This window comes from Sporothrix schenckii, assembly GCF_000961545.1.
Source record: "Sporothrix schenckii 1099-18 chromosome Unknown Cont44, whole genome shotgun sequence".
Taxonomy (NCBI): domain Eukaryota; kingdom Fungi; phylum Ascomycota; class Sordariomycetes; order Ophiostomatales; family Ophiostomataceae; genus Sporothrix; species Sporothrix schenckii.
Genome location: NW_015971145.1, coordinates 3,236,140 through 3,260,495, shown reverse-complemented (window position 1 = coordinate 3,260,495; position 24,356 = coordinate 3,236,140). Strand labels below are relative to the sequence as shown.

General features: G+C 59.8%; 10 protein-coding genes across 10 annotated transcripts; 8 read left to right on the top strand and 2 right to left on the bottom strand.

Annotated features, from left to right (window-relative positions):
* Nucleotides 1–1,071: 1,071 nt before the first annotated feature.
* On the top strand, nt 1,072–2,676 carry SPSK_09080 (allantoate permease; the record flags this gene model as incomplete). The annotated part of the gene is made up of 1 exon (XM_016735660.1): nt 1,072–2,676. The coding sequence occupies one exon, from the start codon at nt 1,072–1,074 to the stop codon at nt 2,674–2,676; it is 1,605 nt and encodes a 534-aa protein (XP_016587797.1).
* Nucleotides 2,677–4,109: 1,433 nt separating this feature from the next.
* SPSK_09684 (glyoxalase family protein) lies at nt 4,110–4,964 on the top strand (the record flags this gene model as incomplete). The annotated part of the gene is made up of 1 exon (XM_016736256.1): nt 4,110–4,964. One exon carries the CDS (start codon nt 4,110–4,112, stop codon nt 4,962–4,964), a length of 855 nt encoding a protein of 284 aa, XP_016587796.1.
* Nucleotides 4,965–5,711: 747 nt separating this feature from the next.
* Nucleotides 5,712–6,938, top strand: SPSK_09371 (alpha-ketoglutarate-dependent taurine dioxygenase; the record flags this gene model as incomplete). The annotated part of the gene is made up of 2 exons (XM_016735944.1): nt 5,712–5,879; nt 5,952–6,938. 2 exons carry the CDS (start codon nt 5,712–5,714, stop codon nt 6,936–6,938), a joined length of 1,155 nt encoding a protein of 384 aa, XP_016587795.1.
* A 358-nt stretch (nt 6,939–7,296) lies between these two features.
* Nucleotides 7,297–7,740, top strand: SPSK_09985 (uncharacterized protein; the record flags this gene model as incomplete). The annotated part of the gene is made up of 1 exon (XM_016736550.1): nt 7,297–7,740. One exon carries the CDS (start codon nt 7,297–7,299, stop codon nt 7,738–7,740), a length of 444 nt encoding a protein of 147 aa, XP_016587794.1.
* A 585-nt stretch (nt 7,741–8,325) lies between these two features.
* On the top strand, nt 8,326–10,203 carry SPSK_10863 (sodium/hydrogen exchanger family protein; the record flags this gene model as incomplete). Its single annotated transcript, XM_016737119.1, has 1 exon — nt 8,326–10,203. One exon carries the CDS (start codon nt 8,326–8,328, stop codon nt 10,201–10,203), a length of 1,878 nt encoding a protein of 625 aa, XP_016587793.1.
* Nucleotides 10,204–10,312: 109 nt separating this feature from the next.
* Nucleotides 10,313–11,416, bottom strand: SPSK_09475 (short-chain dehydrogenase/reductase family protein; the record flags this gene model as incomplete). Its single annotated transcript, XM_016736047.1, has 1 exon — nt 10,313–11,416. One exon carries the CDS (start codon nt 11,414–11,416, stop codon nt 10,313–10,315), a length of 1,104 nt encoding a protein of 367 aa, XP_016587792.1.
* Nucleotides 11,417–12,416: 1,000 nt separating this feature from the next.
* SPSK_08964 (efflux pump antibiotic resistance protein) lies at nt 12,417–14,162 on the top strand (the record flags this gene model as incomplete). The annotated part of the gene is made up of 1 exon (XM_016735546.1): nt 12,417–14,162. The coding sequence occupies one exon, from the start codon at nt 12,417–12,419 to the stop codon at nt 14,160–14,162; it is 1,746 nt and encodes a 581-aa protein (XP_016587791.1).
* Nucleotides 14,163–14,390: 228 nt separating this feature from the next.
* SPSK_08802 (uncharacterized protein) lies at nt 14,391–16,379 on the bottom strand (the record flags this gene model as incomplete). The annotated part of the gene is made up of 2 exons (XM_016735389.1): nt 14,391–16,014; nt 16,078–16,379. The coding sequence occupies 2 exons, from the start codon at nt 16,377–16,379 to the stop codon at nt 14,391–14,393; spliced, it is 1,926 nt and encodes a 641-aa protein (XP_016587790.1).
* A 247-nt stretch (nt 16,380–16,626) lies between these two features.
* On the top strand, nt 16,627–18,296 carry SPSK_09031 (uncharacterized protein; the record flags this gene model as incomplete). Its single annotated transcript, XM_016735612.1, has 2 exons — nt 16,627–16,740; nt 16,857–18,296. 2 exons carry the CDS (start codon nt 16,627–16,629, stop codon nt 18,294–18,296), a joined length of 1,554 nt encoding a protein of 517 aa, XP_016587789.1.
* Nucleotides 18,297–19,054: 758 nt separating this feature from the next.
* SPSK_11010 (RTA1 domain protein) lies at nt 19,055–20,034 on the top strand (the record flags this gene model as incomplete). Its single annotated transcript, XM_016737231.1, has 2 exons — nt 19,055–19,223; nt 19,289–20,034. The coding sequence occupies 2 exons, from the start codon at nt 19,055–19,057 to the stop codon at nt 20,032–20,034; spliced, it is 915 nt and encodes a 304-aa protein (XP_016587788.1).
* Between the last annotated feature and the right edge of the window lie 4,322 nt (nt 20,035–24,356).

Here is a 24,356-nt window from a genome sequence, read left to right as displayed (position 1 = left end):
GTGGTGTTGTGGTGTTGTGGTGTTTTGTGATGGGCTGCAGAGGCTGTTCCAGCGGCAAACGGTAATCTGCTCGGCAGGTATGAGGTACGGTTGACGTGATGCCCTTGGCAGACCCTGATTATGTACCATTCACGGCGTGCACAGACAGACGACACGCTCCGCTCGCTCGACCACGGATGCTTCGTGTGCGCCGTATGTCACATAAAGTTGCTCTGTAAGCTTCCCGGATGATGCCACAGCCCGCCATTATGGTGCTTGTCCGCATCGGCAAGAACGCGCACTGCACAATTGGGTGTTCTTTTGCCTATATTCGGCCTACTGGCGATTGCACCATAGGGCGGGGTGCTTTGGCCGAAGCGCTGCAGAACCGTCAGCGCCACTCCGCGAGGCTACTGCCGGCCGATCACCAGCACGTTTGTTCCACCAGTGCCACCACACCATCAGCCACTTACGTCGGCCGCTGGGGTTGCGTTTGCGGTAGCTCGTCAACGAGGTTGGATATGGCGATTGACGCGATGGAGGCAGCAGCAGGGAGAAACCCTCCGGGGCCCTCACACAGTCCAAAGTGAAGTCTATTAAAAATACAAAAATACATGCAAAATACATAACAGTAAAAGGGATAGGAACGTCTTATCAGCGTCTTGGAGGCGGCCCTGCGTCTTGTCTGATATCGGAACCGCCCCGACGGACAAAACTTTCCTTTCCTGGAGCGATCGTCACTCTCAAGATGCTGCCATGGACTGTGGGGGGTCCATTGCCGCGGACCTTGCGAAGCTGACAATGTACCGACAAAGTACCGACGAGCAACTTGTAAGCGGCACGTTGGTTTCGGTAGATGGCGTGGACGGGTTGGCAGGACTCTGTATGATTGCCAGCCAACAGGCAGACCGACAAGACATGTCGTACAACGCACGACCGGCGTCAGACACTATGCGCTGACTCTTTTGAATATAAGACTTGGCACATTCGAATGCTCCCGCCTTTCTTGTCCATCTCATCGCCCTTCCCATTTTTTATATTCATTTTCCTTTTGCTTTCGCTACCATCGTAGCTCGCCCCATACACAACACCATGGGGAAGACGGCAAGTCCCGTCGAGTCGGCCGTGTCCGTCCTCGAGACACCGGCCGGTTCCGTCCCCGCGGCGCCGCAAACGCACCTGGCCAAACGGTCCGACCGCTATGCCGACGAGAGCTACCGGCTGCTCTCGTCGATCAAGGTCGAGCCGCCAACGCCCGACGAAGCAGCCCGGCTCCGGCGCAAGGCCATCCGCTGGATCCTGCCCCTGATCTGTGTCGGCTACCACCTGATGTACGTCGACAAGCAGACGCTCGGCAGCTCGGCGATTCTGGGCATCCTGGACGACGCGCACCTCAGCGCCAACCAGTACAACTGGCTGTCGTCCATCTTCTACGTGGGCTACCTGCTGGCCGAATGGCCGCAGAACCTGGCCCTGCAGCGCTTCCCCGTGGGCAAGTGGCTGGCGGGCAACCTGATCGTCTGGGGCGGCATCCTGCTGCTGCACATCCCCTGCCGCAGCTTCGGCGCGCTCTTTGCCGTGCGCTTCCTCCTGGGCCTGGCCGAGGCCTGCGTCGTGCCCGCGTTCCTGCTGACGCTCTCCATGTTCTTCACGTACGACGAGCAGGCGTGGCTGATGCCGAGCATGTGGGCCGCCGGCAACTCGAGCCCCATCTCGTCGGGCCTGCTGTCGTACGGCGTGCTCTTCATCGAGACGGGCGGCTTCGCGCCGTGGAAGTGGTTCATGGTGATTACCGGCACGCTGACGGTGCTGTACGGCGTGGCCGTGTGGTTCTTTTTCCCCGACAGCCCCGTGTCCGCGCATTTCTACAAGACGCCCAACGAGCGCGCGCAGTCAATCCTGCGCATTGCCTCCAACCACTCGGGCATCGAGCAGAAGCGGTTCCAGCGCTACCAGCTGGTCGAGGCCCTCACGGACCCCAAGACGTGGCTCTTTTTTTTTCACGCCTGGTCGCAGGAGATGGCCAACGGCCTGACCAACCAGTACTCGCTCATCATCCAGTCGTTTGGCTTCACGACGCTGCAGACGACGCTGCTCGGCTGCCTGACGGGCCTCGTGTCCCTGGTGTCGCTGCTGGCCGCCGCCTGGACGCTCGCCAAGACCAAGAACGCGCGCGCCTGGATCTCCGCCGCCTCCTACATCCTCCCCATCGTGTCATGCATCATGCTGCTGACGCTGCCCTGGTCCAACCGCAACGGCCTGCTCGTGGCCATCTACATCCGCGGCACCGCCGGCATCGCCTACAGCGTCGTCATGATCTGGGCCGCCAACTGCTCGGCCGGCCACACCAAGAAGACCGCCGTCATTGCCCTGTACCACGTCGGCTACGGCCTCGGCAACATCCTGTCGCCGCAGCTGTTCCAGCCGCAGTACAAGCCGCGCTACCTCGTGACGTGGGCCGTCATTCTGGGCGTCGCGTGTGTCCTGCCCACCATCATCATCCTCTACCTGCGGTGGTACCTCCAAAGAGAGAATGCGCGCCGGGACGCCCTGGCGGCGCAGCAGCTGATCCAAGAGATTGGCGTGGTCGAGCACGTCGACGCGTCCGGCGAGCGCGTCGAGGAAGTGGTGGACGCCCGCCAGCTCGACTTGACTGACCGCGAAAATCTTGCCTTGTACGTGCCACCCGACCCTTGACTTTGCTATGAACATAACTTTATACTGACACAAGCAGCCGTTACGTTTTGTAAGGAAGCCGGGACGGGGCCGTCCTGAAAGGGAAGAGTATGGGACGAGTAGAGCATAATGTATATGAAGTGCTCGACGTTCGACGTCCTTTTCCAGATGTCGCACGCCACACTGAAATGCAGAGACTTGTTACTATACATGAGACGCAACGAGTACGGCTTGCTTAATAAGCGGTGAAATGGCAAGTAACGGTGTAAAAGAGTAAATGTCGCCTTGCCTTGTTTGGTAACTGCTGTGTATTGTTCTTCCCAGACGGGCAATGTGGAGTCACTGTCGCTTGGTTTTCATCTCTGCAATTGGCGACTAGGATCGGTAAGTGGCCGAGGTAACGAAAAAGACGAGAGGCATAGTTACCTTATTATAACGGGTTATAAGACGCGGCATTTCGAGGTATAACTACCTACGAGATAACGGCCCTGAAACGGCTCTGTGCTGTGTTCGACTTGTGATAATCATACAAAATACTCTGTACATCAACGGGCAAAGGAATTTTCAGGAACACATGGGGCACAGGGGCACAGGAGGGCGCCCGGAGCACATCTGCTACGCAGGTTGGAGCAGAGGTGGCATAGCTGCGTCTCCCTAAAGGCAATTCTCAATCGTGTTTTTCGTCTTCACTTCACATCTGAATTTCCTTGCCAGACACTTTCAGGGGCTGTCCCATCCTCGTCACCATCTGGGCCTTTCCCACGTCGGTCGAGGTCCCGGTCTCCAACACACATCTCTGTTATGCCGGCAATTGGCACGGTGGTACGCCGTATTTGAGTGGTCCCGTGCACAACTATATCGAGCAAAAAGGCCGCAGGCAAGGAAATGCCGGATTTGAGATATCGATAGACAAGTATTGTTATACCTTTGACGTACAACAACATAGCCATCGCTATTGTCTGTGTCATATCGTCTTACTCTATCCAGAAACTGGTCCTATAGTCTTAATTCTGATTTACCACTCGAATTTTCCAATTTCCAGCAGCCCGGTTCGCTTGGGAGTAGGACCTACATTTTGCCAATTTGGCCTATGGAATGATGAACACAAGTTCAAGGGCAGGTTTATTTCATTCATTTATTTTATGACCAGTATATTCAGAGATTCATTCGACTTCTTTTCTTGTCGCCTTTTGTGCCACTCCCACTAGCATTGCACGTGTCCCACGGCCGCCTGTAAAACACGCCCCATGTATTAGCACGCCATCCAACGGTCACCTTGTCTTATCCCATCCCCGCAGGAGCTCCCATTGTCTCCGAAGACGGCCACATCCCGCGGAAACGGAGCATAGAGATCACAAAACCTATCTGCATCTCGCAACGTTGTCAGCAAACAGTGCCGTCCATCCGTTCAAGATCCTCGCCACCCTCGCCATCCTACCACCCTCGCAAGCACCATGGCTCCCAAGCTTGACCACATTGTGCTCCTCGTGCCACACGCGGTGCTCTCGACGCTGCCGACCTGGCTGACCGGTGCATTGACAGTCGTCCCCGGCGGCCAGCATGCGGGCGGCGTCACGGAGAACCAGTTGGTGCTGTTTCAAGACGGCGTCTACGTCGAAATTATAGCGTTTGTCGGCGACGACGCAAAGAAACGGGAGGCGCACCGCTGGGGCCGGCAACCAGAGGGCCATTTCGTCGACTGGGCCGTGAGCCTGGACAAGCCGACACAGAAAGAGAACGACGATGCCTTTACAGAGATTCAACAGCGGGTGGCCGCCGCCGGTGCGGGCCTGGGCTACCACGACCTGGTGGACGGCGGCCGGACGACGCCGGACGGGGTCGTTCTCCGGTGGGCGACGGCGTCGCCCGTCGCCCTGCCGGGCCACGGCGCCGTGTCGGGTGGCCTGCTCCCGTTCTGGTGCATTGACCGGACCGACCGGACGCTGCGGGTGCCGTATGCGACGCGGCCGGACCTGGCACAGCATCCATCCCAGGCCGTCGGCGTGGCGGGTGTGACGCTGCACGTTGCGGACGCGGCCGTCGTGGACCGGCTGCGCACGGCCTACGACGTCTTGCTGACAAGGCGTGGAGACGGCACGGACGACGCGTGGGACGTGGCGGCGCCCGAGACGCCGTCGCACGGGCGGACGGCGACACTGAGAATTGCCGTGCTGGACAGGACGACAGCAGGACCGGAGATTCACAGCTGGATCGAGCTTGCCTTGTTCACGACCGGCCCGGCAAAGACAGTTGGCGGGCACATTGTGGACGGATGGCGAATCGACATTCGGCTCGAGTCCGTGGCGTAATGGTGGAGTGGAGGATGGAGGGGAGGTTAGAATACGGAGAACGACAGGGTCCAACCATTCCATAGCCGCATTACAGCTCGCGGACGTCGGCAGACAACGGACCGCCGATCCCGTCCGTCGTGGTCGTTGTGATGGTGAGCATGACCGATGCCTGTGACTCAGACGAGGCACACCTTTGACGGGCGGACGGCAGACCAACGAGTTTGTTGCGAGCGTCGCGTGGAGTAACAGGCATATTTAGCGTGTCTGGAGTGGCTCCTCATGCAGCAATACAGCCGTGAGACACGACGCGCAGAAACACGAACATGACGTGATTAACCGAGGGGCACGATCGATAGAAAAGGGGTGGGTGGAGGGTAAAGATGGAGGGTAACGATGGAGGGCAGTCGCAGCAGCTATGGTGCCATGTTTTTCGTTGTTAGATAATACAGACTTTTGAAACCGGGGCGTTGTCTTTGTGGTCGTTGGTATGGCGGATCCCGCAGCTCGCGTAGAATGGCGAGTTCGATGGCGTTATGCAATGGTGGCAGTCGACAGACGAATCGCGGATCAGGCACGAATCACCGTTCCGGCACCGAGCAACGCTAGACTGGAGGTGCTGTTTGGGCAGAGGAGACGATGTACATAGTATTGATAGTAGGATGTCTCGAGTATAAATAAGTGTGTTTGTCTAGAATTCTGCTATATTCCAAAACTGTCATCACCTTACACAACGCATAGTCACCACCATCATCGCCAACGCCCACAATGGCCCCCTCTGCGATTGAGACCGTCGTTCCCGACGTGTCGACCCTCAAGCTGCACTCGACACTCAACAACGCGCAGGCCGGCGCCCAGCGTGCTGCCCGCGCACTGTTTGCGCCCAAGTACGACGCAGACGTCGAAGCCGGCAAGACGGGCGAACCGGCTGCCAAGGTGCGTTGTTTCCATGTCCTGCGCACCACGCTATTGACACATTGACACACAAGCATACTCACCGGACCGCAGTATCCCAACTACCTCCCGACTTGGAACCCGGAGCAAAAGTACCCGCCCCTGGAGCCGTTTGAGCACCACGACCACGGCAAGGACGCCGACCCGACGTTCCCGGACCTGCTGCCCAAGGACAAGGCGGTGCGGCTGGACCTGACGCCGACGATTGGCTCCGAGGTGCGCGGCGTGCAGCTGAGCACGCTGAGCGACGCGGGCAAGGACCAGCTGGCGCGGCTGGTGGCGGAGCGCAAGGTGGTGGCGTTCCGCGACCAGGACTTTGCGGACCTGTCGGTGGCGGACGCGCTCAAGTTCGGCGGCTACTTTGGCCGGCACCACATCCACCCGACGTCGGGGTCGCCCGAGGGCCACCCGGAGGTGCACCTGGTGCACCGCGGCGCGGGCGACCACTCGATTGACAGCTTCTACGAGCTGCGCACGTCGTCCATCGGCTGGCACTCGGACGTGACGTACGAGGCGCAGCCGCCGGGCACGACGTTTCTGTACGTGCTGGACAAGCCCGAGGTGGGCGGCGACACGCTGTTTGTGGACGCCGTCGAGGCGTACAAGCGGCTGTCGCCGGCGTTCCAGGAGCGGCTGCACGGGCTGCGGGCGGTGCACTCGGGCATCGAGCAGGCCAACTTCTCGCGCAACAAGGGCGGCGTGGTGCGGCGCGAGCCGGTGTACAACACGCACCCGATTGTGCGGACGCACCCGGTGACGGGCGAGAAGGCGCTGTTTGTGAACCCGGGGTTCGTGCGCGAGGTGGTGGGCCTCAAGAAGGAGGAGAGCGACTGGCTGCTCAAGTTCCTCTACGACCACCTGGCGCACGGGGCCGACTTCCAGGCGCGCGTGCGGTGGGAGAAGGGCACGGTGGTGGTGTGGGACAACCGCATCACGCAGCACTCGGCGGTGGTGGACTGGAAGTCGGGCGAGCGGCGGCACCTGGCGCGGATTACGCCGCAGGCCGAGCGGCCGTTTGAGACGCCGTTCAAGTCGGAGTAGACATAGGTGGCAGAGTGCGTCAGGACATGTTGAAGCAGTAGATACCTCAATGCCCGACACATCGATAGCCCCTCCACACTACTACACTACAAATAACGAAACGTTCGTGAGCAAAATTCCAAGATGCCAAACGAGTTGGGCATGCTGACGGCGACTGGCCGACATGTGGTTTGTGTAGTGAAGGTGATCATGTTCGGTGGATGCGAGAAGGGTGTGCCCTCCTAAACGGCACTACCCATAACTAGCCGGGATACCGGCTAGGCATTGATCCTTGTAGCGGCCCAATGCGCTATTGGTTCCCTAAACCACGAACCCAGCCGCCTGAACCACCCGCAAGCACGCTGAAGCTGGGTGCCGCATGCCAGACTTGTGCACGAAGACGGCTGTTGTTCAGAACTGCGACGACTGCAAACAAACATACGAAGCGAATGCTGCTTATTGCAGCGTTGTCAATGAAGACGGCCAGTCCACGACTCGGTTCTGCACGGGGCTTTCTCATACGAGCTACGTCTGTACAGTGCCATCATCGCAGCCTACGCCCGGCGGAGGGCAGCAGCACAACGGCTACCTGCACGTGCCCATCGTCACTCGGAGCGGATTTCAACGAGGGCGCGTGTCGGCAGCTGGTGGCCGGCCACGTCCGACGCCTGGAGTGGCCGGGCGCACGCGGCGCAGTGTTGCCACCGTGGCGGGTCTGCAGCACGCGGACCGGCAGCCGTACCGCCTGCGCCCCGGCGCCGTGTCTGTGTTTTGCCACAATGACCTGAACGGCGCCAATGTGCTGGTCGACCGGAGATGCTGAACATGACGGCCACTGTCGACGGGGAGTGCGCAGGTTCAAACTGCCCGAGTTTGAGCGGGCGTTCTATCTGCGACCGGGACCGTCGGCGACGAGGCGGTGTATGAGGGGTCGAGGCGTGGGGTTGACGTAGGTGAGGCAGTTGAGGCAGTTGAGAGTGAGGCAGTTAGGGCGTAATACGAGGCCGGGCTATGTCATGCAACAATGTGTAAAATCGGTACTTTTTCGTTACTAACACCGCCCTTTCAATTGGGCGCTCTTGGCAATGGCTGTGATGGCGGCCATTTGTCGAGAGCCGCCGGTGACGAAGTTGCCACGCTGCTAGTCTTTGGAATCGGCACCTTGGCCTTTGTTCCGTATGGTGGTGGTCGCCGTAGTCCTGTTAGTCTCGTGTATGGTCAATTTTGGTCGATCTTGGTCGATCTTGGCTGGTCTTGGTGTCTTGGCAACGGCTCCTGGTACGACGCCCTACGCACGAACACGAAAGCCGATCGTATATATACAGAGGGGTGTCGACAACGTCTCGTCCTTTCTGTCCTTCTTTCCTTCTTTCTAATGCATCCCGATTCTGCGTCACGATCGCCCAACATGACCGACCTGTCGACCACGTCTCCCGCCTCGCTTCCCTACCACGAGCCGTCGATGCCCGCCATCCTCGTGCAGACATCCTTCTTGCTGCTCCTCCACGTCGCCGACTGGGCGCTCGACCGCCTGATCTACTGCGGCCTCGTCGGCCAGATCTTCGTGGGCATCGCCTGGGGCACGCCCGGCGCCAAGCTGCTGTCCACCGAGGCCGAGGACACGTTTGTGCAGCTGGGCTACCTGGGCCTGCTGCTCATCGTCTTCGAGGGCGGCCTGTCGACGTCGCTGCCCGCCATGCGCGCCAACCTCTTCCGGTCCGCCAGCGTCGCCGCCACGGGCATCGCCGCCCCGATTGCGCTCTCGTTTGTGCTGGCCCCGATGACGGGCGCGACGTACCTGGCCTGCTTTGCGGCCGGCGCCGCGCTGTGCTCGACCAGCCTGGGCACGACGTTTACCGTCATCCGCGCCTGCGGGCTCGGCCCCACGCGCCTCGGCGTTGTCCTGACCAGCGCCGCCATGCTCGACGACGTGGTCGGCCTGGTCATGGTGCAGGTGATTGCCAATCTGGGGTCGGGCGGCGGCGACAACGGGCTGTCGGCCCTCACCGTCGTGCGCCCCATCCTCGTGTCGATTGCCTTTGCCACCGTGTCCATTGCGGCGTGCTGGTGGCTGGCGCCCCGTCTGCGATATGCCCTCCGGCGCACGCTGCCCGCACAGCGCTGGGCCCAGCCGGGCACGCTCGTGGGCCGTGTGCTCGGCGCCAAGGCCACCAAGCTCGTCGTCGCCACGGCCTTCTTCGTCGGCCTGGCCACGGCCGCCACCTACGCCGGCACGTCCAACCTGTTTGCCGCCTACATTGCCGGCGCCGTGCTGGGATGGTGGGATTCGTTGGAGGTGGCGGGCGAGGGCGAAGGAGAGGGCGCGGTGACGGCCGACACGCCCCGTGTGACCACGGCCGCCCTCTTCGACGAGTACTTCCACCCGGCCCTGCGCTGGATCCTGCAGCCCTATTTCTTTGCGTCCGTCGGCTTCTCCATCCCCATCCGCCACATGTTTGCGGGCTCCATTGTGTGGAAGGGCCTTGTCTACGGCGTGCTGATGGGCCTCGCCAAGTTGATCTGTGGCGTGTGGCTGGTGCGCATGCCGCAGGGCCTGCGTCTGCCCGGCGTGCCTGTGCCGCGCAGTGTGCAGCGTCTGTGGTCGACGCTGAAGCGGAGGCAGGCGGTGAAGAAGGAGACGGAGACTGAGCCGGAGAAGGTGACGGCGAACGGCAAGGCGAACGGCAAGGCGACAAAGACCGTAGCGGCCCCCGGGGCCTTGCCGACGCCGGCGACGGCAGCAACACCAGACACACCAGAGAACAAAGGCAATGGGCCTGCTGCGGCGAGCGGCGTCGATGCCGACATGACCGATGCTGACACGGCCGCGTCCTCCCAGCCGTCCGAGGCACTGTCGCGATGCCCATCGCCCCCGCGCGGCGCAGAGTCAGAGACAGAGACAGACGCAGTTCGCACCCGCGCCGCCACCTCCCCACATGCCACGCCCGCCGCGCCAACGCCCTACTCCCTCTACCCGGCCGCCATTTTGGGCCTGGCCATGGTCCCGCGCGGCGAGATTGGCTTCTTGATTTCGTCGGTAGCGTCCACCAACGGCATCTTTACAACCAATGCGGACAGACAGGCACCGTCGTCGTCTTCCTCCTCTTCCTCCTCCTCCTCCTCCTCTCGCCAGTCCGACATCTTTCTCATCGTCACATGGGCCATTGTGCTGTGCACCGTCTTTGGGCCACTGTCCGTCGGTCTGCTAGTCCGCCGCGTGAAGCGGCTGTCTGAGCGCCAGGACAATACAGCAAGGAGCCCGCTGGGCGTATGGGGAGTTCAATAGTGGATACGGTAGATGGATACAACGACAATACAGCATAATACGATAGATAGACAAAAAATAGACAAAATACAAACAAAACTACAAACAGCATGAATCGATCCAACACTTCCTACGCCTGCTTGTGCACCGCCTGTAAGACGTCTGCCTCGCTGGCAAATCCAAGCTCCGCCAGCGTTTCGTCCCACAACTTGTCCATCATCGCGCGTCCCGCTGCGCCGTAGAGGGCCACCGGCCAGCTGCGCACCTTCCAGTCGGTAAAGGACCCGTGGCTCTCTTTGCCGAGCACCAGGCTCGCGTGCACGTACGCCCGGGCGGCGTCGGCGGGCTGCCGGCCCAGCACGGCAAACAACGTACGGAAGACGGCCTTGACGGCCCACGAGTCGACGCCCGACAAAAAGGCGGTGCCCTTGGTGGCGCCCGGGTTGCAGGTGTTGACGACGACGTCGTCGGGGGACACAACGTCGGCGGCGAGCTTGGCCGCAAAGGCGACGGCCAGCATCTTGGTGCGGCAGTACTGGGGGAAGGCCTCGAAATGGGCCGGGTCGTCGAGCGCGTCAAGGATGCCGCGGCCCGTGCGCACAGCACCCGCCGACACTGACGCGGGCCATGTGGCACCCAAGGCCGCGTCCGATGTGATGATGGTCAGCCGGCCGGCCGCCGCGTCGGTGGTGCCGGTCGCTGTCGTTGTCGCGGGTTTCAAGAGGGGTAGCAGGAGCAGCCCCAGCAGCGCGGTCGACAGGTAGTTGACCTGCAGCGTCGTCTCTCGCTTGTGGCCCTCGGGCGTCCGGACAAAGCTGTGCTTGCCCAGACCGGCATTGAGGACGGCCACGTGCAGCCGACGGCCCGGGCTCTCTGGGCCCCCCAGCTCCCGGGCACACCGGGCCGCAAACGCCCGCACCGACGACGCGGGCTTCGCCAGGTCGAGCGGCCAGACGTCAATTTGCGCGTCGGGGAAGGCTCTCCGGAGTTTGGCCGCTTCCACCTCGCCCTTGCTGACTGTCCGCACGGCCATGACGAGCCGGCTGGCACCCAGCGCCAAGAAATGGCGCGCGCACGCCAGCCCGAGGCCGACATTGGCGCCCGTGACCAGCGCGGTCTTGCCCACCAGGCTGACGTCCGATGGGATGAGCGGGACAGACTGGAACAGCTGGCGACGGATGTTGAAGAGGGGCCCGGCCTGCGTGGCCGCCTCGTGTTCGAGAAATGCGGACATGGCGGCAGGTGACGAGTCTGCCAGGTGCTCGAGAACCAATACAACATGTGCAGTGCAGACGGTATGCAGTCGGCGACTTATATTACAGTGTACAATACAGCACGGAGCAATGCATGCCCCGACTCGGGTTGCTTCTCGGACATCGGTGCAAGCCGACCGGCCGACTGTCCGTCAAAGACCTTTCCAGGCGGCAGATCAGAGGAGGTCAGGGCAAAGGAGAATGTACGAGAATCTGTCCGCTCGACGTTGGAAGTAGCCCCGGACCTGTCACTTTAGAACTTTTTCTGGTTCCCTCATTTGTACGGCATGCTCCGTACAGCCACGCTTCATCCGTCCAATGGCCACTTATTGGTTGGAAAAGTTCCTCTCTTCTTGAGACAAAGAGTTTCGACTGCCGGGGCCCAGCCTTCTTTAGGGGCCGGCCCAGCGACCTTGGTGGCCCCACAGCGGATCGGCACTAATCATCAGGGCCATGGCAGCCTGGAACTTTTTCACGCTATCTGATTGGTCCGCCGTGTAAGTCGTTACAGTGGGCTGTCAACAACTGCAAACGTCGACATGGCCGTCTCCATCTCTCCTTTGCGTAGAAGGGGACTCGTCTGGTAAAATAAGGACGACACACAGACCGAGATGGATTGCGAATATGCTAGAATATTTCGTTGGACTCAGTTGGCGTTAATTCGAAGACACCCAAAGGCCGTGCGTTTGGACGAGTGAACAACAAACTAACTGACCGGCGACTTTCGCCAGAGTCCGTTTTTCTGCCGCAACAGTCGACAACAGACAATCGGACAAGACAATCAGACCGGTGAGATCTGTCACTTCGTCAAGTCCATCGGATTGTTTCCTGCCAAGTCCGTGTCATGTCCCCTATTAAAGATGCCAACATGGCCTCGTCCAACACTCTCGTTGATGTCAAGACCACCCTGGTCGACAGACATTTCGACTCTCGACGTCGCTCGACTCTTCCACATCTCTCGATAACTCGTCCCTCTACATAATGGCCGACACCACTGAACACACCGACACGGCAAACTCCACGACCGACGTGGCCACGGCCGTGGACGAAAAGGGTGTCCGCACACCCATCCACAGCGACCACAACAGTGATCCTGGCGTGGCCGAAAAGACAGTCGACGTCGAGGCTGCTGCTGCTGCTGCTTCTGCTGCTGCCTCAACCTCCCCCACCGACAACACCGCGTACCCGTCCGGCTTCAAGCTGGTCGTGCTCCTCAGCGCCGTCATGGTCGACGTCTTTCTGGTGGCCCTCGACCAGACGATTGTGGGCACGGCCATCCCCAAGATCACCGACGAGTTCCACGGCCTCAGCGATGTGTCGTGGTACGCGGCGGCCTACTTTATGACCTTTGGCGCGGCCCAGGCGTCGGCCGGCAAGGTCTACAAGTACTACAACCTCAAGTGGAGCTTTCTGGCCTCGATGCTGCTGTTCGAGGCCGGCAGCCTCGTGTGCGGCGTGGCGCCCAGCTCCAAGGCGCTGGTCGTGGGCCGCGCGCTGGCCGGCCTGGGCGGCGCCGGCCTGTCGGTGGGCGGCACGAGCATCGTGGCGCTGGCGGTGCCGCCCGTGCAGCGGCCGCTGATGATGGGTGTCGTGGGGGCGACGTATGCGGTGGCGGCGGTGCTGGGCCCTCTGGTGGGCGGCGCCTTCACCGCCAGCGTCTCGTGGCGGTGGTGCTTCTACCTGAACCTGCCGCTGGGCGGCGCGGCGGCCGTGGCCGTGCTGGTCTTCTTGGACGCGTCGTCGCAGCCGCCCGACGCCGCACGGGCGGCCACCACCTGGCGGCAGAAGCTGCTGCACCTCGACCCCGTGGGCATCGCGCTAGCCATGGGTGCCATCACGTCGCTGATTCTGGCGCTGCAGTACGGCGGCAACACGCACCCGTGGCGCAGCAGCGTCGTCGTCGGCCTGCTCGTGGGCTTCGTGCTGCTGGTGGCCGCGCTGGTCGCGTGGGAGGCCTGGCTCGGCGACTACGCCATGCTGCTGCCGCGGCTGTTCCGGCAGCGCTCGCTCTGGGCCACGGCGCCGTTCCAGTTTTTCTTCATGGGCGCCTACGTGGTCCTGCTCTACTACCTGCCGCTCTACTTCCAGAGCATCCGCGGCGCCAGCCCCATCCGCTCGGGCGTCGACAACCTGCCGCTCGTCGTCACCGCCACCGTCTTTGCCGTCGTCGGCGGCGCCGTCGTCACGCAGACGGGCCGCGCCCAGCAGGTCATGCTGACCGGCGCCGCGCTCGCGACCGTCGGCATCGGCCTCATCTACTCGTGGGACCAGACCACGTCCACGGCCCGCTGGGTCGGCTACCAGCTCTTCACCGGCGCCGCCATGGCCTTCGCCATCATGCACGGCCTCAGCATCGCCCAGGCCTACGTCGCCGCCGACGACATCCCCGCCGTCACCGCCAACCTGCTCGTCTTCCAGACCGTCGGCGGCGCCTTTAGCACCTCCATCGGCCAGGCCGCGTTCGTCAACCGCCTGCTCGCCGTGCTGCCGTCCACCGCGCCCCGCGTCGACCCCCGCCTCGTCATCGTGACCGGCGCCTCCGAGCTGCGCAACGTGTTTGCTGCTGACGTGCTGCCCGGCGTCCTGGACGCTTACATGGCCGCGCTCAAAGCCGCCTTTGCCGTCGGCATCGGCTTCTGTGGCGTGGCCGTGCTGTGTTCGCTGGCCATTCCCACGAAGCGGCTCCCCAAGGCGGCCGGGGATGCAGCAATGGCGGCCGTGGCGTAGGCGGTGATGCGTGGGTGGCGTTGTCAGTGCGGTGGATGTTTCTCGCCTGGATGGAACTGCCTTCGTCTCTTCTTTCCTGTCTCCTTTGTACCATCGCTCGTCTGTCTCTCCTCTTGTCATAGATGCATATCCATAGATTCACAGTATCGTAGTCATAACATAGTATTAATGTACAGTCAATATACAGCCCATACAGCCATACAGCCATACAGCCAGACAACCACATACCTACGCCGCATCCACGGGAATGTCGCGCACATACCGCTCTATGCGCTCGTACGTGTCCTGTTCCACCTTGCGAGCCTCGGCCACATTGCCCGCCGCATCCAGTGCCCTTTGCAGCAGCCACATCTCGCGCAAGACCTGCGGGTCGTGGGCGCCGTCCGACCGCGTGCGGAGGTCGATAACGGTGCGGATCTGCTCGATGGCGTTCATGGGCACGTCGTGCCTGTCATGTGTGTCATGTGTGTCGTGTGTGTCGTGTGTGTCGTGTGTGTCGTGCGTGACGGTCACACCAGAGGGACGGAGAATGTCGGCAAGCAACTTGTTGGTCGTCGGTTGGATGCTGCTCTTCTGCGCGTCAATGTCCAAGAGGGTGCGCAGCACACAGGCCACGTTGCCCAGGTGGACGTTTGGCGTCTGCGCAAGCGGGCCGTTCTCGTCGGCCGGCGACGGCCCACGGACATCGACATCGACATCGGCCGCCGCGACGGACGCGGTGGCGGGTAGGGCCTGCAGAATCTTGGCCGTCGTCAGGCCGGCGAGCATGCGGAGCAGCAGGGTGGTGTCGCCGCGGAAGCTGGCGGCGGCGTCGTGGAAGATTTCGTTGCCGTGGGCGCGCAGGGCGGCCACGCTGCTGGCGTGCAGGCGCGAAAAGTCGGACGGCTGCGGCAGTGGTACGGGCCGGTCCTCCGACGCAACACGGCGGTCGATGGGCACGCGCCCGGCGTCAACGGTGCGGAACCAATGCGAGAGGGCGCCGATCATGGCGACGGGCGGGCCGATGGAGCAGTTTTCCCACAGGATGCAGCAGTAGAGGCTGAAGAGGCTGGGGTTGTAGTGGGCAAATAAAATCTCGGCGTTGAGGGTCCAGGCTTGGGCCAGCAAGGTGCGGATGAGGTCGTGCGGGCCGTGAGGGCCGTCGGGACCGTCAGATAAGGACGACGCCGACGACGCCGCCGCCGCAGAGGCAGTCACGCCCCGTAGACTGTGCAGCAGCGCCAGCAGGGGATGCCCGCCGGCCAGCTCGGGCTTGCTGCCCACCAGCGCAATGACGTGCGCCAGCAGCATCTGAAACAGCCGGACCTGGCCCAGGGACACGATGTGGTGCATAATTTCCAGCAGGTTCCAGACGAGCGCCGGCGCCTCCAGCATCAGCAGCATGTCTTCGACGAGCAAAAAGGCCTTGCGGGCGGTCCGGCCGGCCAGGTCGCCGCGGCCGCGCTCCAGCAGGTCCATGGCCAGTTTGAAGACGAAGCTCATTTCTTTGGCCTTGGCCGGACTGGGGTGGAACGCCGGTGGAGGTGGGGGGGAGGCCGTAGTGGTGGATGTTGGCGAAGAAGAGGACGACGACGACGACGACGACGACGGTGCCACGCCCTCAAAGTAAGCACCGCTCCACGTCTTGATGGATGTCAACAGCAGCAGCGTCAGCGTGTCCTCGGGACCCAATGCGGGCAAGCCGGGGATGGACAAGTAGCCGTTGTCGATGCCCTTTTGGACGTGGCCGGCTCTCCCGGCTCTCTCGACCTGCCCAAGCTGCCCGACGTTCTGCAACGACTGGACAGCCTGCCTTCGTCGGGCATTCTTCTGGAAGCCCCATTTGGCAAATCTCTTCTTGTACATCTGGACCCTACCGGCCGTCGGCAGTCAGTAGACGGCACACACGCGCGCACCCCTCCAAGTCTCCACTTACGTCGCCGCAAAGTTGTGCTCTCGCTCCATGTACTGCATGACATGCCGCAGTTTCCGCCGTTCGCGAACGTACAGCCGCTCGATCTCGGGGAACGCGGCCGCCCACTCGGCATCGCTGTGATGGAGGGACGGCGGGTGTTCAGGCTGGTGTTGGACGACGGCCGCCGACGCCGTGTCTGTGATGGACCGGCCATTGGGCCGCGGAGCCAATATTGGTGCTTTCATGGGTGTCTTGAAATGCGCGTGGGCGGTGATGTGTGAGGAGACAGGAAGAGGTGCGAAGCAGACAAATGCGCGGCCCATGTTGAGGAAACATTGCTGACAAACGCTGTCGACACGGCTTACAGCGGGATCCTGCCAAGGTCTTGGCAGGATTTGGCAGGAATAGCGCTGGGCCACAGCCTACGCACCACTAAAGAGCCGCGCACCGCCAATGCGAGTCATGCGCAACGCTCTTTGATTGGTTTCCCTGCGGAACCCGAGCGCAGCCTCACTTTCTCGCTCTTGCTCGTTCCGAGATCACCGATTTACACAACACCACCCTCGCACAATGCAAGGAGCATCACCACAGACGGCTGCCGTCTCGCCGGCGTCACATACTCGAAAGCGCCGCCACTTTAAGAGCCGTCTCGGCTGTGCCATTTGCAAGCGACGCAAGATCAAAGTAGGTTGTCTTGGCGTTTGCTCTCGTCGTCGTGATGTTTTTGTTATGACTTTGTCGTACCTTCGTCGTGTCGTCTCGATGCCCCTTGAAATCTTCTGACCACGACGCCACCACAGTGCGATGAGTCTCGGCCGGGATGCGCCAACTGCGCAAAGCATGGCGTCGACTGTGACTTTCTGAGCGAGCCGGCAACGGTGCAGAGCCGGTCCAATGCTGCGTCGCCAGATGCAGCGCCGGCTTCGCACTCGTATTTACATTCACATTTCCGTCCACAGCCACGTCCATCCGTCGCAACACCACGGGACACTGCTCCAACCTACACAAGTCACGCCAACGACGACCTCACACCCGCAGAGGTCCCCCTGCAGCTCGCCCACCTCGAGATGCTGCACAACTTTGCCACGTCCACGGCCCTCACGCTGTCGCCGGACCCTGTGCTGCGCACCATCTGGCGCCTCAACGTGCCGCGCGAAGGGTTTCGGCCGGGCCACGGCTTTGTCCTGCGCAGCATCTTTGCGCTGTCGGCGCTGCACATGGCCGTGTTTGCGACGGACCCGGCGGCCAAACAGCAGCATCTCGCGCGCGCCCGCGCCGAACACGCAATTGCGCTTCGGGACACGGCGGCGGCGCTGCGGCACGCGTCCGCCAGCAACTGCTCGGCCGTGTTCATCTCGGCGACCCTAACGTTTCTGTATGCCTGGGCGTGTCCACGGCAGCCGGGCGACATCTTTTTGGTGTCTCCGTCGACGACGACGACGACGACAACAACAACAACCGCCAACAACGCCACCGCCTCCATCCCCCACCCCAGCCAGCCCGCCGACTGGGTCTTTTTCCTGCGCGGCATCCGCACCATTACCGACGCCTGGTCGGCCGAGCTGCTGCGTGGGCCCTTTGGCACCATAATGCGGCTCGGCCGGGAGAGCACGCACTTTACAAAGATGAGCGCGGACCGGCAACGCGGCGGGAGGGACGAGCGCGAAGACGGCAGCGACGTCAGCGCTGGCCAGGCGGCGCTCGTGGCGTCGCCGGCGTGGCAGGCCACGGCCGAGCATGCCCAGTTTCTGTACCTACGGCGCACAGTCGCGCGCGCCGCGGCCGCCGACGAGGAGCCCATCTACCAAAAATCCATTGACAGTCTGGAGTTTGGATTTGCCTGCACCTACCGGTCCATGGGGACGTTTCAAGCGGCGACGACAGCGGCGACGACTACGGCGACTACGCCATCGACGCCGTCGACCATGTCGGGTGCGGCCCAGGTCGACGGCCGCCCTCCCGGCGCCGCTGCATGGGCTGGCGCCGCCTTGCCGTCCAGCGTCTACTACTGGCTCTACTGCATGGACGACGGCTTCCTGGACCTCATCAGGCAGCGTCGGCCGCTGGCGCTCGTCGTGTTTGCCCACTTTGTCGTGCTGCTGCGCGTGCTGAGCAGCTGCTGGTGGATGCAGGGGTGGACGACCCACTTGATGCAGGAGATTTGGGGGCTGCTGGACGAGGACCATCGGCTGTGGATCTGCTGGCCGATTGAGGAGCTGGGATGGCGACCGAGTATGTGAGGAGGTCGAAGAGCGCGTGCGTAACGAGTGCAGTGAGGGGCTTGCGTGGACGCGAAGTGGCCAGGCAACCTCATTCTCGTGACCATGATAGGCCAGCCTGCCGGCAATGAGAAGATGCATGGCAGACGGAAAGTGCCGAGGGGCATGAAACAGGCTGGCTGCCAAGGCCGTGGACTGCAAAAGGTATGGAGTCGCCAGGGGAGACAACTCCGCTGATGAGACCAGAGAATGGAAAAACCAGGCACAACACGCGCAACGGCAGATGCAGAGACCCCATTAAACTGAGCTAGACTAGGCATCAGCGAAAAATGGGAACAAAAAGAAATAAAGTAAAATGGGGTTATGAGACGGGAAATCATAAATAGAATCCGGCCTGTACGCCATCTCGTTTCGCGGCAAGCAGGCGATCTGTGGAGGCGCTCGGGTTACTGTGGGGATGTTCTCGGATTGTGCTCGGGTTGAGGCTCTAGTGGATTTTTTTTCTCGGCTTGCCAGGGCTACGCGAGCTTTCTCGGGTTCGTCAAATCGACTAACACCATTCGGCTCTTCTTGACACTCGCTCTCGCCGTGACAGTGGCCATCCATCGGATCTTCTTCTCTTCCTATAAGAACAACCATCCTCGTCCTCTTGTTAAAATGGCCTTCGATCCCGTGCTAGACATACGAGAGACACCATCTCCGGCCGTGCTTTGTGACCTCCATCGCCATTCGAGCATCACCATCGCATCCCCAGCACGCTTCCACGAAACCCTCCCGAGATGCCCTCCCTCGAAACTCACAATGGCTACCCCCTGTGGCACTACATCCCCAACCGCCCGGGAGCCATTGTCTTTGTCGTCTTGTTTGCCTTGATGACGGCTCTGCATGGCACCCGCATGGTCCGCCACCGCATGTGGTTCTGCATCCCCTTTGTCATTGGCGGTGTCTGTAAGTCGTGCAGGCGTGGGCTGCTGGGCGTACTGCTGGGTTCGTGACTGCTGACCTGCCCCTAGTCGAAATCATCGGCTACCTTGGCCGCGTCCTAGCCTACGACCAGACCGGCGAACTCATCCCCTACGTCCTGCAGTCCGTCTTCTTGCTGCTCGCCCCCGTCTTCTTTGCCGCCACGCTCTACATGACTCTGGGCCGCGTCGTCCTGTACACCATGAACACCGTCAACGACGCCGCCCACGCGCACCACTCGGTCCACGCCGTCGTCGCCGCCTCGTCCCTGTCGCTGCTGCCGCCCCACTGGACCACCCGCGTCTTCGTGGCGGCCGACGTGGTCAGCTTCTTCATCCAGGCCGGCGGCGCCGGCATTCTCGTGCAGGCCCACTCGGCATCGTCCTCCAAGACCGGCCAGAACGTCATTGTCGGCGGTCTCGTCTTCCAGCTCGTCGCCTTTGCCGTCTTCGTCCTGTCCGCCCTTGTGTTTGACGTCCGCAGCCGCCGGCACCAGGCGAGCAGCCCCGTGGCCCGCAACATCCTGGCCATGCTCTACACCACCTCGCTACTCGTCATGCTACGCAACGTCGTCCGCGCCGCCGAGTACGCCACCGGCCAGGACAGCTATCTGCTGACGCATGAGTGGGTCATTTACGTGCTGGACGGCGCGCCCATGCTGGCTGTCATGGCCGTCTTTGCCGTGGGCTACCCGGCGGCCCTGCAGCACGACCAGCGCGGGATGCAGCCGGTGGCCACGCGGGCAAGCGACAATGTCGAGCTGGCCGGCGGGCGCAAGTCGAACATTCGAACGTAGGGTGTATGCATGGGGCGATGGTGGATGTGGAGAGGACGCGTGCGGTGTTCGTTCGACTGCGTTTACATGGTACACTGAATAATCACACTCATAGACGTCAGACGTCTTTGCGTTGGCTTCCTTTGTATTGTGAAGCTTGACGAAAGACGACACATTGAGATACGACACTATAAAGCAATGCGATTGTAGATGGTCATGGATAATGTGAAAAAGTGATATTTATGTTTCTTTATTATGATAGGATTTGTTAAATTGTATTTTAAAAGAGAAAAAAATTTAAAAAAAATTAATCTAATATAAAATAGAACTTGAAGTTGTTCTCTTTATTTATTTACAATTCTCTAAGCGAAAAAGACGACAAATAAAATCAACAACTTGAAAATCCCCTATTTAAAGATTACAACATTTGGTATGATGCCCCTAGAAAATAATCTCGCTGGCGTTGTCTCTCATGGACGTTCTCCAAGATCAATGCAAACGACATCTACGACATGCACGGCAAGAAAGAGTACTTGGGTAGCTTCTATGCCCAGGTCTGCATGGGTCCTGCTTGTACCAATGATCCACTGTTTGTTTGCCTGACATTGAACACTGTAGAACACCAGTCCGCAGCAGGCAGCAGGTTGTTTTTATCTTCAAACCCCAAAGAATACCGATACATTCTGGTTCCAGCAACGACGTCGTCTGTCCCAACTGTCTCATACCGTCTGTTCCACTGCAAGTTTTGCTTCCTTTGAGCTGCCATACGTCTCCTTCTCTGCTCCTTAGGACGTCGGAATTTTTCTACATCAACTGAAACCCCAAGAAAGCTTAAGACACGGTATGGATTGCACATTTCGGCAGTCATATCGTTTAGTCGTTTGAGGTTAGGCTGAGGACAAAGTTGGCCTGTCGCAGGACGAGATGGAATGTACTCCGTACGCGGGCCGGGGAGCAGACAGCAGACAGACATTAGACCGAGACATAGACAGCCAGGCAGAACAGACGGGACTTTGCGGACAAGCCTTCGTACTTTTGGCGGGTATGTCTTGGCGGTGCCTAATCTGGGACTTTGTTGGCAGAAGTGCTGGGCAAGCGGAGAGACACGCAGAAGAATGGAGGTCGAAGAGGGATCGACAGGTTCAAAGAAGAAAATAAAAAGAAAAAAAACAAAAAAAGAAAAACCGAAAGACTTCATAATTCGTCACAGTTGACGTCACGTGTCTCTCGTATTGTAATAAAACTTGCATCCACTTAGCCAGCACTTGATCCTCATCCTTCCGGTAAAGAAGTGGATGCTCACCTTACCTTACCTTGCTCACCTCGTCCCAAGAGCTTCGTCCAGTCGGCTCCATCCTGCGGCTGCCGCCATCACAAATCCTCACCATCGCGTGGCGATGACGAGCACAGTATCCGGAGCCATACCACCGGGCAAGGCAGGGATTCAATGCACTCTCAGTGGACAAGACTGTGCAGACAAAGAGCTGCACGAACTGCACAAACTGCACCTTGGCTGCACAAGACGTGTTTTCGTGTGCTGTTTTCGTTCTCTCGTGCATTCCTGTACTCTGTCGGCCGTGGCTGCGTCGCGTGATTGGCTGGCGCCAATGCAAATGAGCACACTTCTAGGCGCTTACCCGCAGGCGGGTGCTGGTCGTAGTGTTGACCATTTTTAGGATTGGGACAGGGGGCGCTGTACAGATACTTGGTAGCGACGTGTCCCCAAGTACCACCAGCGACTCGCACACGCCAATTCCCGACGCGCTTTGGTGCCGTTTCATGTTGAGAGTACTTGGCCACTAGCTCCGTTGAGGTAGCATCCCTGCCAACGTCACGCCGTTTCGATAGCGCCGTTTGCCTTTTTGTCCCCATTTCCCAGGTCTCGTGCGCTGCTATTGGCCCAGCGACTTCTCTGGCGTCGTTTTGGCGTCCATTTTCGTTGCCTTCTCTGCCTTTTCGGCGGGCTCTGGGGGCTCTTCATTTCCCGTGCATCCTCGCGTCTTTCAACGATCCGCTTGCCTCACTCATTCTCCATCGTCTTTTTCGACGATTGCCTGTCGCATGTCACCTTTTTCAGATTTTCACTGCCACGCGCCAATAGCGGGCGATCCTATGCTGTTCCATCCAGGTCCCGTCGAGCCTGTCTCCTTTTGGGGTGTGCCTGTCGCTCCGTTTGCAGTCTGTGCGTGCTTTGTGTGTTGGCGTGTTCAGTGATACAGCGCCCCCTTTCGCTAAAGCTTTGGTGAACCCCCTGAACGTCCCCCCATCCCCGTTGCAACCCCCTGTTTCTGACGCTCCCTTACTCCGCCATGCGCACACACGTTCGTGGTTGAAGAATGCCTCGACGTGACGCCTGTATTGCATTCAAGCGACATCCAATGCCTTGACTTGGGTTGGCATTCGGCCGTCTGAGCTTGTTGGACCACCAGCACGTCCAAAACGACAAACGCCCCCTCCGCCTCGTGTCCTGGAATGCCGCACGCTTTTGCCCTTGCTCCTGAATGCGTCGCACATACGATGTCCAGACTACGAAGTACGGCTCCCTTTGGTGGTTCTCATGCTCTGCAAAGGCTCCCCTACCTCCGTAAATGCACGCACTTTGTTGGCACCCCTGTACGACTACGACCAACTTAGCTGTCTGATGTGAATGGCGCACGGAATACGGAGTATTAACGCGGACTCTCTACCCGTCGTGTCTGTTGTGATTGCCAACCCCAGCCCGTCACAGATTGATCCCGTTCGCTGCTGCCCTTTTCAGTTCCTGGTCAGTCCTGGAGAGTCGCCCCACTTCCTGCCAGCGCGCCATTCCCTTGCCACCAATCACAGCCCACGATCCTCCTCCGCTCCTTCCCCTGTTCTCTCCTCTTTTCTTTCCTCCTCGTTTATTTTCGCCCCTTGTTCTGGCACAGGCAGACAGGCTGCCCACCACTTGCCCACAGCGTCCACACCCACACACCCACACACCACCACCCATGCGTGCTTGGCCTGGCCCTTTGCTCCTTCCGTCTACCATTTCCTTTCTTTCCCTGCCGTGTCTCTCTCAGTCTCCTTTGTTCCCTTTCTTTCTTTCTTCCTCTCCTCTCTCGATCTCGAACTTTGACCTTCGTCAAACCTCTCCCTCTCCCCCAGTTTCCTCTCCCCCATCCCCCTTCCCTTTTCCATCTTCGTTTTTTCCTTCTCTATTTCTTATTCATCGACCTCTTCTTCCGCTCGCCCTTCTCCAATCCCTTCGATTTTCGCCTCATCGTTGTGGCGGCTCGTTTTGTGCCCGGTTTAATTTTTTTTTTTTCGCATCCGCTGTTGTGACCATTTCGCCTGCAAATTTCCACCCCAAGCAAAAAATAACAGGTATCCAAACATCGTGTACTGAAGCACCAAGCGCACCTTGACGTGTTTTTGCATCGAAACCAAGGGACAGCCCGACGCGCGGCCCTCGAAAACCAAGACTCGACTTGAACAATTCTCTTCTCTTCGCCTTTCACTTTTGCATATTTTGCATACATTTTGCATCGCGTCTCGCACCTTTCGCACTGCCCCGGATCCTGGGAGGACCTCCGTCTTTTGACTCGTCTTTTCGACTCTTTTGACTCTTTCGACTCTTTCGACTTGGAACTCAAAACAACTTGCACCTCCTGCTTCTTGTTCTTTCACCAATCTTTGCTTTCGAAACCCACTCCTTATTCTTCCTTAATATTCTTGTGTTTTACTTGCTTTTTTGCTGCCTCGCATCGATATTCGATCTCGATCTTTTCGACGCACTTCAACTCGAATAATAATCCCAACCTCCATTTCGACCCATCTTCCATCCTTTCCACATCTCCTTCGTTGGACAAACACGCTTCGGAAACTCCTTTCTTGCGCGCTGACGCTGCTGCACTTCCATTTTTGTGTGTCTCCGTGCCTGCTGGCCATCGTCGACTTTGGATCGTTCGTCAAAACCCTCAAAAAACCCTCAAAAGCGCCAACGTGTTCGCTATCTTGGTATCTTTCTCTCCTTTCAGTCAACTTAAACCATCATCTCATCCGGAATACAGCCAGCGGCTTCCGTGTCACTCTTTTCAGACTCCAGACTTTGTTCAGATCAGTCCAACTCAGCTCTCAGCATCTCGCCATCAGCTCTTTTGCTTTTCAGCATTTCGGCATTTCATCTTACTTTCGTGTTTTGTTCTTTCTCTCAGCATTCGAGTTCGATACTTTCTGCTCGGACATCCGTTCCTTCGAAACTAATTTCGTGTGCTCTGCATGCAAAGCCAACTCAACACAAATCCAAATAAACGATCCACTTGCTTGCAACTTGGACACTTCTTTCTGTTACACTCTTCCCTCGACATTGCATAATACGG